This window comes from Macadamia integrifolia, chromosome 12, assembly GCF_013358625.1.
Source record: "Macadamia integrifolia cultivar HAES 741 chromosome 12, SCU_Mint_v3, whole genome shotgun sequence".
Lineage (NCBI taxonomy): Eukaryota > Viridiplantae > Streptophyta > Magnoliopsida > Proteales > Proteaceae > Macadamia > Macadamia integrifolia.
In genome coordinates, this window is record NC_056568.1 from 8,844,258 (window position 1) to 8,861,273 (window position 17,016).

A 17,016-nucleotide genomic window follows, 5' to 3' on the forward strand; every position below is an offset into this window, starting at 1 on the left:
GGGGGGGGGGGTGAACGGCTTTTCCACGTTCACCCGTTCCAAATGCAAAGTCCATTGCCGACAGATAAAGCCATCAACGTCTCTCACTGTTCGATTGAATTTTGGTAGAGGAGGGGACCGCGGTTGCCTTGTCGAAGGAAAATAGACTCGTCGATTTCACAGAGTCGTCACCGTATGAGGCGGCTTCGAACAGGTTGAATGAAGTTGATACTTGACGATTTGTCTTTGGAACTTTTGTTGATGAAGATGATTGACACTTAATTGATCCTTATCAACAAGCCTCAAGATATTAATAATCCACCTATAAAAATGTTGAAATCCCGTTACCTTTTTTTTTTTTTTTTTTTTTAATTAGGTAGGAGGGAAGTAGGTAACAGCTGGAGGGGGTTCAAACTCGAGACCTCCTGGTGAACATGGGATTTTTGCACACCACAGTTCACCAATAGAGTTAGGCAATTGTTGTTAAATCTCGTTGTTATTGATGCTTTCGTATTCATTTTCATTTATTCTTAAGCTGTGTTTGGAGTCATAAAAAAAAATGTTTTTGACTTTTTTTCATTTTATGAGAACAAAAAAATAGAATAAAGCGTTTGATGTAACTCAATGTTTTTCGGTTTTTTTGGAAAAAAAAAAACATTAGGCTGCATTTGGTATTATTCTAGAAAAACGTTTCTGAAGTTTTTTCGTTCTATGGGAACGAAAAACGGAATAAAACGTTTGGTGCATTTATGGTGTGTTTCGTTTTTTTTTTTTTTTTTTTTTTTAAAAAAAAACTGGTAAAAGCGAGAGTTGACGGAACAACAAAAGGTAGTTCCGTCGTTCCACTTTTGTTTAAAAAAAAAAAGTATTTTGACATATAAATTGAAATTTCTGTTTTTGACACGAAACGTCGTTTTTTGAACAAAAACGTTACCAAACACAACCTTAGAAACACAAAACAATTGAATGACGAAACATTGTTTCATCATTTCAATTTCGCTCCAAATACAAAAAGGTGATCAACTAAGGTAATCGTTCCTGCAACAAGTTCACCAAACAAATATTTTTTTTTTTCTTTTAAGTGACATTTTGACACAAAAACTGAAAATTATATTTTTTACGCGAAACGTCGTTTATGAAACTGATTGATTACCAAACGTAGCCTTATTGATTTGATTTTTGATTAGGATTTTATGAAACCAATAAAAACCGAAATCATGATCAATTGAATGCACATTGAAACCAAAGTGGATCGAAACTAATATAAAATTGAAACCAGACCAATAATAACTTCATAAGAAATTGAAAACCTAAGAACACAAAATTTTCCCATTGATTGCTTTATGTATACATATAAAATCGAATCGGACTACACAAAATCCGATAGTACCAAAATTAAACCAAATCATACAAGATCAGAGTCGGAACTTTCTAAACAATTTGGTTTTAGGTTGGCCCAGTAACAAATCAAAATCGATTTATCCTGATTTGATCGGAATCATGCTGAACCTAAGATATCTAAGAAATTTGATCGATTCCTATTTGTTTTGACTGCAATTGACGATGCGAAGCAATTTGATTCGATTCAACTCGAACTGGCAATTCGATACCTACTCCTCTAACCTTGGACCAGTTGATAAAACTATATAAATTAGTCTTAATCGTAGGCTTCATGAAGATATGACTATGTTTTGTGGGTCATTTTTCAACTTCAATGGTTTGTGTTTCAACCTCTCCTGTTTTTTGTTTGTCTGTCTTGCGTTCAATCACGACTCCAAAGAGAGAGAGAGAGAGAGAGAGAGAGAGAGAGCCACTTGTGACTTTCCCTCGATCCAAGACCCAGCCATCAAAACTAAAGAATTGGATAGAAAAAAAAAAAAAAAAAAAACCCTTTTACTTGTGGGTGAAAAACAGAAAAAACTAACTTTAACCATTTTAAAGTCGAACTTAATAATGGGGATCTAGATAAATGTTTGACAAACTTGGTACGTAATCATTAATGTCAAATTATATGTGATGTCTTCAAATAATCTTCCCCTAATAAAAAGTAAAGCAACTATATTTGATGCTAAACTAGTCACTTGATGGGCTTATACCACCTTCCAAAATCTACACTTGGCTCCATTTGGTTGGAAGGTCCCTAGACAATAAAGGCAGGGAATCTCTTCAATGTGAATGAAAGGTAAATTTGGTCTCTCTATAATTGTCAATGAAATAAGTGATTTAGTTTTTTTCACTGTGGATGAATAGAAAATCTCTTCACTAATGTGATTTGATGCTTTTATGTTAACATTAACTATCATCTATATCCTTAAGGTCTGAAATTTTGAAATACCCTCTCTGATTCAATCAAAGGGTCAGATCTTGTGGATGAAGAGATTCTTCATCAATGGAAAAAAAAGATTGAGATCTTTCCTATAAAGCAATAAGGTTTGTTACAATCAGTTTAACATGATTTACAGTCCGCCCAAGTGAGATAAATTCATTGCGGTGATACACCAATCCTGGATTTGAATGTCCCAGTGCCACCTGCCTCTGGCAACATCTGAATTAGAAGAAGACGACGAAGTGACTTCTCTCCTTGCTCTTGAGACTGATCTTCCCTTTCACCGTCTTTCTCTTCTACTCACTTCATGGTCTTTTTGTCATGGACTATGACCATGCTTTTGAGTTGGGATGGGCCTTTCTTCAAAGTCCAAATTGCATTTTATGCCCAGACTAATCTAAAATAAGAAGACCTGCCAGGCAACTAGCGTTGTCTATTAAATCCAACATACATATATGTATACTTCTCATCTCCTAGCGATTTATTTAAAGAAAGAGAAGAAATCATTCCTACCTACATAGCAGGGGGTGTACAATGAACGTAGGTAAAATCAATCCACCCAGACTTTAGAGTGTCACCAAAAGCTAAAACATGGGCTTCACCATTCAAGGACCGAGGAACAGAAACAAAAACTGAACAAACACAATGAAAATCCCACAAAACGTAGCCTTCGGAGAGATAGACTTGTTGGTGTACAATATCTTGTATTCTGTCACAGTTTAATCTAGGAAATATTGGTGTAGGTGGTTCGACAGATAGGACGGTGGGTCCCGCTAGCAGTGGGGTTGCAAGGGGGTTAGGAGACCGCTCGATTCTTTTATTTGAGGGTAGTTTTGTACTTTATAGATTAGGGTTTTTTGCTATATATTTGTAGTGAGAGTTTCTTTCTCTATAATTCAAGATAATATTGAGAGGTGTGAGGACGAGCGTTGTAACCCTATTTTCATTTGATAGTGAAGTAGGATCTCATTCCACCGATGATGTAGACAATCTTATCAAACCTCGTAAACCTGTGTACATTGTTTATTATTGTTTTTCCATTATCTTCTGCATCATTTTATGATTACGTTTCTACAACTCTTTACCAATATAAACCATCCCTTAGGCTATGTTTGGTAACCAAGAGAAGAAAAGATAAGAAAGAAAAAAAAGTTGAAAAAAATTAAATCAAAGGAAAGAGATAGGCATATAAAAAATTATTATGTAATCATTATTTTCTGTCTTATTATGTAATTTGTATTATTTTCTTTTCTTTTATTGATTACTAAACATATCCTTAATGCCTCAGCCTCCATAGACAGCACAGAAACTCCTAATTACTCTACACTTTGCTGCAACAAAATCTGTAATGATTAACACTCCTACCACCACAAGAGCTATTAGAATTCCGAGCCCCATCCGAGTAACGGTAAAAATGTCGTCATACAAAATATGAGGCAAAGTGGAAGTTGTGACCAGATCAGCATAATACTTGAACTGATCCATACCTTTTTCAACTGAGTCGAAGAATCCCTGGAGAACAGCCACAAGAGAAACGTTACTATTATTAAAAAATAAAATTGTCATGTGCTTTCTAAGTGTGCCAAAGTAATGTTACCCATTGAAGAATGGCATCCTCTATCCCTTCAAAAAGATGAGGCAAAATCACAATGGAAGAGCACATAAGTAACACTCTTCGCGGTCTCACAATAAACAATCATTAAGAACATGTAAATAAAATAAGGTAGACCACAATAAATGAGCAACCTAGTGCACAAGACTCCGCTATAAGAAAATTCTAAGTTGATAAAACAAAACAATAAAGGTTGTGTTTAGTAATGTTTCTGTTCACGTTTCGTGTCAAAAACAGAAATTTTAGTTTTTATGTTAAAATGTTTTTTTTTCTTTTTTTTTTAAACGAAACTGGAACGTTCCATCATTTCTCGTTTATAACGTTTTTATGTTTACTTTTTGTTAAAAAAAAAAAAACACACCATAAATGCACCAAAGATTTATTGGAGACGAAAAAAGCTCTAGAAATTTTTTCATAAAAGTTATCAACTAGCCTTGGTGACGTTTTTGTTTCAGAAACGACATTTCATGTTAAAAAACGAAAATTTCAGTTTCTATGTCAAAATATGGTTTTTTTTTTTTTTGAACGAAACTGGAACGAAGGAATTACCTTTTATCGTTCTGTAAATTATCATTTTTTTCTCACTTTTTGTTATAAAAAAAAAAGAACATACCCTAAATTCCAATGTTTTATTCCCTTTTTTTTTTTTTTCACCATAGGGTGAAAAAACTCTAAAAACATTTTTTTAGAACGTTTCATGGTGCATGATCGCACATAAGACCTTACATAGGACCGTATAGGTGGAAATGTGGAACGATTCTTATTGAATATAAATTTATTAAAAAAAGAAACCAAAATTTTATTAAGATTAATGGCAAAACCATCAGCCATGGCCCGATATATGACCGATACGGATACCGATTCGAATATTGGAAACCATGGATCCCAAAACGAGGTGAGTTTACCCATTTCAGTGAGCAATGCGGGTGGCTCCACAAGCTCGAATCCGAACAGATAACCAGAAGGTAGTGAAAGTGGAATTGGGACTTGGGAGGGAGGTTTCAGTGCTTTGCCACTCTCAATTCTCAAGTCTCACCATGGCTGCAAATGCGTCCTTCCTTATCCTCCACCCACGTCTCAACCTCTACCTTAAACCCTCCGCTGCCATTCTCCTTCCCTCCCGCTTAAACCTCTCTCTTAAACACTTATCTCAAGCCCCAAATCCTTCTCAACGCTTGTCCTTATTTCTCGCTAAAAACCAAAATCGCGGATTCCGCATTCCCGAACTTTTCATCTCTCGAAACCCTAGGAAACACTATTCATCGTCTTGTTCAGCACAATCTAGTAGCTTGAATTCATATGACAATGGTGGTGGCGGAGGCAGGTCTGGAGCTCTGTCGTCGCCTCCCGTCGTCGAATTGTCAGAGAAGATCGATGTCAATCCTCCGAAAGGAACCAGAGACTTTCCACCTGAGGAAATGCGTCTCCGAAGTTGGCTTTTCCATAATTTCAGAGAGGTAACATTGTTGCTTTCGCATTCTGATTGATTTGTTGGAATTTTCCATAATTTTTTTTTTAATATAGTTTGAATTTACAATTCGATTAAATGTAATCTGTTGGTTATTGAAGGTTTCTAGGTTGTTTGGATTTGAAGAGGTTGATTATCCGGTGCTCGAGTCAGAGGCGCTCTTCATTAGAAAGGCCGGGGAGGAGATCAGAGACCAGGTAATTTTTTTTTGTTGGATGAATAAATATATTTATACCCGAAGAGAAAATACAAGGGGAAAAGAGGGGGGGGGGGGGGGAGGGGGGGGGGGAGAGGAGTCTTAAGCCAACAAGGAGAAGCCAACCCTAAGGGGATCAAAGCAAAGGAACAAAAATAAATTACAACAACCAACAAAAGCCAAGACAAGGCTAACAGCAACCAAAGATAAACCAAGGGGGGTCAAGAGGAGGGGGGAGGGGCTGCCAAAAGGCTCCAAGAGGATATTATGTGATCATTTCTGATGGAGAAGGGGATCAGCCAGGACCGAAAGGAGCACAAGGATTGGATTTTTGAGGCAACATCGAAGAAGATGGTTTTCCAAATCCTATCCGGGGATTGGGAGTTGGAAGACCATCTACGAATGTTACGCTCCATCCAGAGATGAGTGATAGTAGCTGAGAACGCTAGCTTGCCAATGGTGTCGCAGATGGTGGATCCAGCAAATGTCATATCAACCCAAATACATTCCCTATCAAAGGGGAGAATTAGCCAACGGGACAGCCAACAACGAGCGAGGACAGTTTTCCAGACCAGGGAAGAGAGGGGACAAGAGAAGAAGAGGTGGGGGATATCCTCTTGATCATCAGGGCAGATGCAGCAGGTAGGATTGACAGGGATGTGACGGTTGATGAGGAAGGACTGCGTGAGAAGGTACTTGGAGAGACATCTCCACGTAGTGAAGTTGTGATGGGGAATATGGCCCTTGAACCAGGCGAGGTTACACCAAGGAACAACAGGGCCCAGGGACTTGACAAATGACCAAGCAGAGGCAGAGGAGAACAACCCATTGGAAGAGGGAATCCAGACACATTTGTCTTCCCTTCCACGATGACTAGGGGGAATGGGGGGAGAGAGGCCCACAGATCCGCAAGAGGGGGGGAGAGGGGGGAGGATTCCAGCCTAGAGGGGAGAGAATGGAGGAGGCCGGAGAGGATTTGGGCAGGCCAGAGGAATAGATGATCCTAGGGGTGATTAGGGAAGAGAGGATACTTGAGGGGTGCCAAGAGGGCATCCAAAGAGAGGTTAACTGACCATTACCAATTGAGATGGAGCAGGCAGTAAGGGCAAGGGGCCTGAGGCTGAGGATTTTACGTCAAATCCATGAGGCATTTGAGGGGGAGGGGTAGGTCCAGAGGGAGTTGTGGGTAAGGAGAGAGGAGTATACCCAATCAACCCAGATGCTCCGATGTTTGGAGGCAATCTTCCAGATAAGCTTGAGAATTCCCATAGAGTTGATCTCTTTGATTCTTCTGACACCTAGACCAACTTCAGACTTGGGCAGACAAACCTTTTCCCAAGATAAAGGGTGAAGAAACTTGGAGGAATCAGATCCTTTCCAGAGGAAGGAACAGAAGAGGTTTTCAATGGATTTGAAAGTGGCAGCAGGAAGGACAAAGTTCCCAGACCAGTAGAGATAGAGAGATTGGAGGTCAGATCTAATTAGAACAAGCCTTCCAGCATAGGAGAGGATCTTGCCTTTCCAGAGCTGGAGCCTTTTCCTAATCAGATCAAGCACAGGGGAGCAATGGTGGGTAGATAGCATGGAAGTGATGAGAGGGAGTCCTAGGTATTTGACTGGCAGGGAACCCAAGGAGAAGCTAGTAGTACCAAGGAGAAGGGATTGAATTTCAAAGGAGGCACCAGAGAGGAAGAGGCTAGATTTAAGAAGATTGATTGAAAGCCCAGAAAGGGTTTCAAAGGAATGAAGGGCAGACATGATGGAAGAGATGGAGAGGGGGTCAGCTTTAGAGAAGATCATGATGTCATTTGCGAAAGCAAGGTGAATGAGACAGATGGATTTACGCTTAGGGATAGGGGAGATCAGGTGGAGATCTGAGGCCGACTGGATAGAGCGGGAGAGAACCTCGAGGAAGAGAGAAAAAAGAAAAGGGAAGAGAGGGCAACCTTGGCGGATACCTCTGTCGGCTGGGAAGTACCTAGCAGGACTACTATTGACTAGAACAGAGAAACGGGGCCTGGAGATGCGGCAGGAGATCCAGTGGATGAAGGAAGGGTGAAAGGACATTTGGAGTAAGACTTTAGAGATGTAGTCCCAGCTAATGGAATCGAAAGCCTTATGGATATCAATTTTGAGAAGAGCAGAGGGGGGATGATTTTTCCAATCAAACCCTCTAACAATCTCATGATAGAGAATGATATTGTCAGCAATTCTCCTCCCAGCAATGAAAGCAGATTGGTTAGGGCTGACAAGGGAATCGATGACTTTCCCAATCCTATTAGCCAAAATTTTGGCTATGAACTTATAGAGCAAATTGTAGAGGGAAATGTGCCTAAAGTCATTCATCGAATCAGCACCTTCCTTTTTAGGGATGAGGCAGAGGAAGGTGTGGTTAATCCCCTTGATCTGAGAATGGTTGAGAAAGAAGCTCTTCACGGCAAGGATGAGATCATTACGGATAATGTTCCAACAGGAGGAAAAGAATCCCATACTGAGGCCATTAGGGTCAGGGGCTTTGTTGGCCTTGTGAGAGAGGATGGTAGAGAGGATTTCCTCAGCAGAGGGAGTGGAAAGGAGGGAAGGGAGAAGGTCATTTGGGATGAATTTGTTGAGGAGAAGGGGGGAATAGGAGCGGGGAGGGAAGAAGAGGCTGGGATAAATTCTCAAAAAGTGGGAGACAACCTCAGCCTTGATTTCCTCAGGATGGAGGAGCTCCGAACCAGTGGGAGTTAGGAGCTTAGGGATGGTGTTAGCATTGTTCTTAGCTTAGAGAGAGCGATGGAAGAAAGCAAAATTGGAATCTCCAAGATCAAGCCACTTGATGCGAGCTTTCTGGCGAAGTAAGCTCTCTTCTTGAGCAAGAAGCAAAGCAAGCTCGGAAGTAGTGGACTTCTCATCTAAAGCGAGGACAGGATTAAGCAAATCGAGCTGGATTTTAGATTGGATAAGAAGAAGCTTGTCCTGACAAGAGGAGATGTTACCAAAGGTGGAGGAATTCCAAAGCTTAAGGGCTGCTTTGACGGACTTGAGCTTTTTGGCAAAAGCAATAAGGGGAGGGAAGGAGTGGGGGATGGGGATGGACCAGGCATTTTGGACAATAGGGAGAAAATCCTGATGAGTGGTTCACATATCAAAAAATTTGAAAGGCTTAGGGCCGAAGGAACGAAAGGGGAGAACATGAAGATCCATGGGACTATGATTCGAGATGCCTGGGAGATCAAAACAAGCATGGGAGGAAGGAAAGGTTTCTAGCCAGGGCTCATTGACTAGAAACCTGTCAAGCTCATAGGCAACACGGAGAGAGCCAGCTTTATGGTTATGCCAAGTAAGCTTGGAACCCAACCATCTAAGATCACTGAGACCAAGGTCATCTTGAAAGTGTCGACCGCCAAGGGGTCAACAGGGTTACCACCATGCTTTTCATGACTGAATCGAATGACATTGAAATCTCCTCCAATCCCCCAGGGACGAGAGTCAAAGGAGGGAGCAAAGGAGAGGAGATCAGACCAAAGGGTGAGCCTACGAGAGGTAAGGTTGTGGGCATAAATGATCGAGAGGAAGCAAATGAAGGAGCCAGAAGAATGGGAGATAGAGAGGTGAATGATTTGGTCCGAGGAGGAGAGAGGGGAGATAGATAGGTAAGAGGGGTTCCAGAGAATCCAAATTCTACCATTGGGGCTATGGAGGTAGTTATTGGAGAAGGATCAGGAGGGAGCAATAGCGGAAGCAATGCAGGAGGCATTAGCCTCTAAGACACGAGTCTTAAGAAGGCAGCAGAGGTTGGACTTGGAGGAGCGAATCCGGGAACGGATCTCCGCTTGCTTAGCCAAGGAATTGAGACCACAGACTTTCCAGATGGTCCAAGGAGTCATGTAGAATTGGAGTGAGGAGGCAACAAAAGCTGAGAAGAGCTGATTCAAGAAGCAAAGGAAGAAAGCCTTGAAGATGGAGGTTTGGTTGGAGGAATTGATTTAAGGTTGAAAGTGGCGGGTTTGGAGTTAAGGGCGGATTTAGAGCGCAAGGAGGTTCTGTAAGTGGAGGTGGAGGATTTTTTCTTCTTGGTTCCCCAAGAGACGGGGGGAGGAAGGGGAGGATGGGTAGGGGAAAGGAAGGCGGTAGGGGAAAGTAAGGTTTGGGGGTTAATGCTGGTGGAATGAATGGGAGATGGAGGGTCAAGGCTAGTAGCGGTTGAAGGGGAGGCCGGGATAGGGGGAGTAGGTAACAGAGAGGTAGTGGATTGGTTGTGGGTTGCTACAGGACGGCTGAAACCAAAATTCTCTATGGCCTGAGAGGGGTTGGAATGAGAACTGGTGTGGGAGCAATCAGGCAGACTCAAGGGAGTCTTAAGGGCATCAACAGAACTCAGAAGAGACCCAGGGGGTCGGTTCTCAGAGCAATTCCAAGACTTGAATTGTGTAAGGTGGTGGCGATCTCGGTGGCGCCTTCCAAGGCTATAGCATGCATCTCTGTAGACTGGGAGCTAACAGTGGGGTTACTGATTGTGTCAATTGGGGCATGAACAGTAGCATCATGGTTGGGATTCACAGCTGTGGCAGTCAGCGGGAGGATGTCGTCTTGATCAAACATAACTAAGAGAGCATTAGCGGCAGCGGCAACTAGAAGAACATTAGTGGTTGGCAGGGAGCTCATGGGAGCATCAGCAATGGCTTCGGCGGTAGCTGGAGGGACTTCGGCGGTAGGCAAGTGGCTCGAGGGAGCATCGACGACAGCAATAGCAGTAATTGGAAGGAAATCAGCGGCCGGCGACGGGCTCTTGGTAGCATCAGCAACGACGGCAGCGATAACTGGAAGGACATCAGCAGCAGGCAAGGGGCTCGTGGGAGCATCGGCGACAGCGGTAGCAGCATCTGGAAGGAGATCGACGACAGGCAAGGGGCTCATGGGAGCGGCGACAACGGTAGAGGGGCTCTTGGGAGCAGCAGAGAGCTGTGATTGTGAGGGAAATAGGACTGCGGAAGGACGGGACGGGGAGGTCCTAAGGTCGTCGGAGACCACAGTTGTCGGCGGGGAGCTCAGGGGAGCCACAGAACACAAGGGAGAATTCAAATCCGAGGTACTCAAGGACACAACAGAGGGTTCGGGTAAGGCAGGTAAGCATGGAGGCCGTGTCGGGTCAAGAAGGCAAGGTCGGGTTGGCCTGGTTTATGGGTATAGAGCGGCTGGGAGGTTGCTGGATCGGGTTGTAAAGATTTCCCGGGTAGAGTGGGTGGTCCGATGGAAATTTAGAAAATGTGTTAAGAAGTTGGGCCGAGATAAAATTGTGTAGCGGAGAGGATATTGGTTTTGGAGGTGAAGGCGGTTCAGGTTCAGGTTCAAGACCAGCTGGTTTAGCAGGTAGAATAGAGGTCTCTGGATTAGGAAGGGTCACAATGCATTAAAAGGAAGCGAGAGAGGGAGGGGAGTACGAGAGATCCGCAGAGGCAGCCAAAGGGAGGGTGCCAGACGGAAGAGGGAGCAGAGGCGGGAGGGGTTCAGACGAAATCAGGTTCGAAGGAGAGTCAATCGAAGACCCAGAGGAAGGAAAGCTAGAAGAGGGAATGTCAGAACCGACAGGAGCAGAGGATAGATTTGCAAGTGCGAGAAGGGGAGTCGTCTCATCAAGACCATCAATATTTTCTTCCATCGTCAAGATCGAGAATGGATTGTGACCAGAGGGCAAAAGGTCAATGTGCAAACCATCGGTCCGAGGATCAGGCTGAACATCGGCAGTAACATCGGCAAGGGGCTTCGCCGGCAGCTGGTTGTGACCTGGCTCTGAAGTATTATTTTTTTTTCTATTTTTTCTTCTGTATGTTTGCATTATGAAGCGAAAATCATCAGGGTTAGCTTCTTGAGCTCTGATGGATTCAGCAGCAAGATTTGATTTGGTGTATAAAGCCGTTGTGTGGCTGAAACATTTGCATAGAGTACAGATGGGAGGCAACCAGTCATATTTTACTTCCTGTTCAAAGGAGAAGCCCTCTCTGTCAATAACAGTGATCCTTGATGGAAGAATCTGATCCGCTTGGACTTCGATGCAGACGTGAGCGAAGGACAAATGATCCATAGCTTTCGTTCTTTTATCGGAGTAGAGAGGTTTTCCTATAATGGAACTGATGAGACTAAGCCCTTTGACACACCAGAAGTGGAGCGGGAGGTTAGGGAAGATAACCCATAAGGGAATGGACTTGGGTTCAGATTTGGAGAAGGATAAGTGCTCATCCCATTGACGGAGGAATATGGGTTTTTTTCCCACATACCACGGACCTCCATCAATGGCGCCACAGCAATCAGAGGTGGCAGCAAAGTTGAAGACAAAGATGCCATTTTCTAGCATGTAGATGGAGAGAGATCCAGCGGGCTTCCATTGGTCCAGCAGGGAAGCTTTAACCATCGAGAAGGGGGCAGCTACCCAGGAACGAACCAACGACACAATTGCTCCACTTTGAGATTTCAGAAGCTAGAAGACCAGGCAGACAGAGACCAACAGGGATAGAGTTATGGATGGAAGGAGGGTAGAAATATAGGGAGTGGCCAGTAGAGGGAGGGAGAGGAGAGGTGGAGGATGGGGGAGGAGGAGGGGCAGAGGAAACAACAGATGTCTAGGGCCTGGACTCAATAGATTGAACAGGGGAAGAAGGAAGAGGGAGGATAGGCAAGGAGGAGGGTAGGGAGGGGTTCGAGCTAGGAGAGAGACGAAGGTTGGGAGGAGGTAGCAGGTGGAGGGCAGTTTCTGGCGGTAGGGTGGCATACAGTCAGGTCAGGTAAGGTGGGAACATGTTCGGGTACTGAGATTACAAGTGAAGGTTACTAATTTCAAGCCCTATCGATTCAAACCATCAAAACCATATTTTACTTCCCGTTCAAAGGAGAAGCCCTCTCTGTTAATAACAGTGATCCTTGATGGAAGAATCTAATCCGCTTGGACTTCGATGCAGACGCGAGCGATATATATATATATATATATATTTTTTTTTTTTAATTCTCCGTCAATTGACGAACAATTACCGTCAATAACAGAGACCAGGTAATTGTTTACTTGAATTATTTGTTTTAATTGATATTTCAGCAGGTGGAGTTTCTTTTACTTGATTACCTGAACCTGATTTGGTTTATATTTGTGTCTGCATTTATTTTTTTCAAAATATAGTGGAAGACGGCAATTACTGAATGGCCATAGGAATAGTTACTTGGGTTACTCAAGAAGTGGACATGCTGGCAGTATTCAGTTGTGCATAACCAAATTTATTGTTATACTTTTGAGTTACTATGTATTTATTGTCTACACTAGTTGCCTCTCCTTTGCCTGCTAGTGGGATAGTGGAAATAATAACGAGGTCACTTATTCTCGATAAGTGCATTGTATCTTCTTACCACAGGCCAATATTTTGGTACTTGTATTTTTCAACGGAAGGACTGTTTATGAGGTACCAGATCATTTGGCTGACCAAGGGGTCATACACCCTAGATTATGCTTTAGGGTGGACATTCCTTTGTAATCAGAACTTACTCATAGTTTGCTGGCTTTGAGTCATACATGGACTTTTGGTTGTTTATCTGATGTTGGTCTTCTTGTTGTATCAGTAGCTGTACAGTTATATTTATTATCAGTAAAATTGTTGATTATCGAAAACAAACAAACAAAAATGAAACAAGTAATTGAAATCCTCAGTCCTTTAACATGACAATTTGTTTTGCTCTCTATTTTGCATTTGTGGGAGAGGATTTAAGCGATACTCAGTAAATTTAGGCTGTCTTTGGCTAGATCTTAAGTGAACTTGGTGGATTGGGAGCATGTTTACCCCTAAAAGTGAAGTGAAGCATGGGGAAGGGAAAACTTTTAGTGGCCATTTGATTGGAATTGAGGTGAACTGATACTGTCAAGTAAAGTGGTCTTCACACGAGGCAAAAAATTTCGGAGTGAGAAAGAAATTTCAAAACTGAATGAAAAATTTAATGTGTCAAAAAATGAAAGTTTTGGGGGGGACAACAAGACAAGTTATATTGTGGAGCTTGAGGCAGTTTTATCCTACATTCTGCATTCCAAATTTAAAACATCGGAAGTCACTGCTCTAAGTAAAAGTTTTACCACTTTTACATGCTCATTTCACATCTAACTGACACAGCCTCGGTTTGCACTTATACTAAAAACTAATGTTGTCGTAATTTGTGGATCAATCTACTTTTGAAAGAAAAGGCAAGAAAAACACTATAAGTTTCAACAAAAATTCTGGTAGCTTGATTCATGTGTCACATGGTTGTGTTCTAATTCCCTTTTCTTCATAAGTATGTTATTTGTTCATCTTCTAGCTTCTTATTCATTGTCATCAGTTGGTCCTGACATCAGATTGATGCTTGGTGTTTCTATCGCAGAAATTGTTTATATTATTTCTGTATGGGATTCTTTCAAGGTTGTGTAAGATACTAATCAACATAGCAGTTGAGGATTTTTTGGTGTCCTCTGAAGATGAAAATTGTTAGCCCTTTTTTCCATTGCAGTGTTTTTATGTGCACACCTGTAAGAATGATCATGGAAAGTTCCTATTATGGGAACTGTATGAATGATGTAACCATCGTGCAAAGAAAGGTTTTTTTTTCTTTTTTTTTTTGGGGGGGGGGTTGAGGAAAGAATCAAAATGCGGGTTGCAGCTCAGTGGCTTCAGTGAGAAATTCTTTAGGTGAATAGGAAATTAAGAGGGCTAGAAAGAATTGTGTTAAACATACCAAATGTATAGTTAAGCTATTATAAAGGTAAGAAATTGCATAGAATAGGAACTTTATTAACTTTTAAACCTATGATGAGAAATGTTTTCAATTAATGTATTTGGCCTATGACTATGTGATTTATTTCCAATTGAAGGAGCTAAAAGACCTAGAGGTAGGCCTAAAATAACCATAGAAGAAGTGGTAAGGAAGGACATGTGTAGCTTAGGACTGGAATCTTTTGGAATCTTGTATGGCTATGAATAGAGTGGACTGGAGGAATATGATCCATTTAGCCGAACCCATTTAGTTGGGATAAGGCTGAGTAACTTGTTGGTCTATGACTGTGGTATGAGGTGTGAACTTCGAAGGCTGTGCCTCAAGGCATTTTTTCTGAGCTTCAAGGTCTGTATGGGAATTCTGTTTAAGTGTTTGGGCAGACATGGTGTGTTAACAATATTTCTGGTCCAGTCACTCAATTTGATGATTTGTTATAGCAAATAGTCATTTGAAAAATTGTATATGCATATGTAGAGATACATACATACAACATATGTCAGATGTGTATTTATACGCTTGCATGTGTACTTAAAAACTTATAGCCCATGTTAGTTCTGTATGTGCAATTCAGCCTGTGTTCCTTTCTTTCCTTTTCCTTTTCCATGGTGATCTTGTTGCTGTTTCTTCTAATATACCTTCTTCCATCCCATCATTTTCTATGACTCTATTAGCAGTGCTGGCATGTAATCTTCTCAGCTCTTATACATAATGATGTTATTTGGTGTTATTAATTTCCTTGTACCCTTTCAGTTATACAGTTTTGAGGACCGGGGAAATCGTCGTGTTGCTTTGAGACCTGAACTGACTCCTTCTTTGGCAAGGCTTGTGATACAGAAAGGGTACTTTTTATTTATTTATTTTTTCCTGGCTTGGAAAACCACAGATAGTTGCTTTCGTTTTAACTGTTAGTAGTCTCATCTTTTTGCTGTTTCAATAGGTAAATGTGTTAGACCTTTGTAGCCGTTTATTCATTTATTTATTTTCTGATTTTTGTATCCAGGTACAGATGCCAGAATTTGATGTCCATGTTTTTTCTCTGTCCAGAAAATCTGTCTCACTCCCATTGAAATGGTTTGCCATTGGGCAGTGTTGGCGTTATGAGCGGATGACAAGAGGACGGCGCCGTGAACACTACCAGTGGAATATGGATATAATTGGTGTTCCTGAAGTTACAGTATGTTACCAACGCTTCAGATGGTTCTGCTTCACTTTTGAATTATTGTTGTGCACATATGTAAATGGCCATGATACCCATGGTTGGATTTCCAATGCATTGTGATAGTTATCGCATTGGGTTCTTGTGGTTTGGACCTTTTATTTTCCCTTCAATTTTTTTCTCTTCTTAGATAAACTTTTCCTTCTGGGGAGCTTGACTCATTAATAGTACTATTTTAAAATTTTTTCTCTTCTAATATCCTCCCCACCAGGGGTTTGTATGTTTGAATCAGAAAAAAGTTATCTGCTGCTGCTGCTGCTGCTTCTGCTTCTTCTTCATCATTTTCTTATTTTTGTGTCTTCTTTTCTTTATTACTCTTCCCCCTCTTTGTGCTGATGAGAAGTGCCTGATGCATATTTTGCTTCAAGGAACTTATATTAATTCTGGGAAATGGTATGAGTTGGTGAGGAACCAATGAAAACTGAGCGGACTGCTTCCATTGGTTAGGCTCTCAGTGTTAACTGCTTACTGCTTTAAGTGTCAATTTCATTCCAGCATGCTCTTGCCCTTACACCTCTAGCCCTGGATCACCTGCCTGAAAAGTTGCTGATGTAGGAGGATACCCAGACAACTAGGATTCCTACAAATATTACCCACGTGGACAGAGGTAGACTCACTAGGGCTTAGAAAGGGGTTGGGATTAATAGAGAACAGCACAATACATTAATTAGCATGCATGAATTAGAGAACTATTAAACAGAGTAGCAGCAATCAATACTAATCTAGAAAGAAAAGCATATAAACTACCTAGGCTTCAAGTGGGGAATATGGGGAGGGGAACATGGCAACATAATGTAGATAGGCACAAATCAATTCAAGAATTCAGAGAGTGAATATCATGCTCTTCCTTACATCAATCAACTACTAAAGAAATCAGCAGCATTCTTAATCACAGAAAATTGATTACGAAAACAGCAGTAGTATGTAAGTTCAGCAGGATGAAAATATAAGAGTAACAGTAACGGGTTTGAACTCAGCAGGATAATTCTAGAGGACAGCAGGAAATAATAATTGCTGAAACAGAGGTTAATTTCAGTCTTCAATGGGATCAAATGGGTGGTAGTAAACAGTCAAGGAAGTGGGAATGGGGGTGAGGATCTACTTACCTTAACGCTGTCCCGTTCTGAGGTGAAAAGGAGAGGTCGAAATCCTCCCAAATAGAGGTGCAGCCCACCTTATTTGATGAAGGGAAAACTCCAGTTTGTTGAAGAAGTGTTCAGCGGCATTCTGATGGGCCTTTACGCAACTGAGATGGACCTCAATCGGTAGTATTCAGCAGCTGCAGTAGACGTGACAGTGACCAGAGAATTGATGCAGTGAAAGAGAGAAGAGAATGGGAGGGAAAATCGTGAGAGAAAGGGGAGGCAAGAAAGAGGGAGAAGATCGAGAATGAGAGACGAGAGAGAGAGAGAGAGAGAGAGAGAGAGAGAGAGAGAGAGAGAGAGAGAGAGAGAGA

At 41.8% G+C, this 17,016-nt stretch overlaps 1 protein-coding gene across 1 annotated transcript in view; it reads left to right on the forward strand.

Moving 5' to 3' along the window:
- Positions 1 to 4,812: 4,812 nt before the first annotated feature.
- The window catches only part of LOC122058104 (histidine--tRNA ligase, chloroplastic/mitochondrial), a gene marked incomplete in the record, with an annotated part of 26,459 nt that continues 14,255 nt past the window's right edge, over positions 4,813 to 17,016 (forward strand). The window contains 4 exon segments of the mRNA XM_042620574.1: positions 4,813 to 5,374; positions 5,487 to 5,582; positions 15,095 to 15,183; positions 15,389 to 15,518. Coding sequence (XP_042476508.1) covers positions 4,838 to 5,374; positions 5,487 to 5,582; positions 15,095 to 15,183; positions 15,389 to 15,518 — 852 coding nt within the window.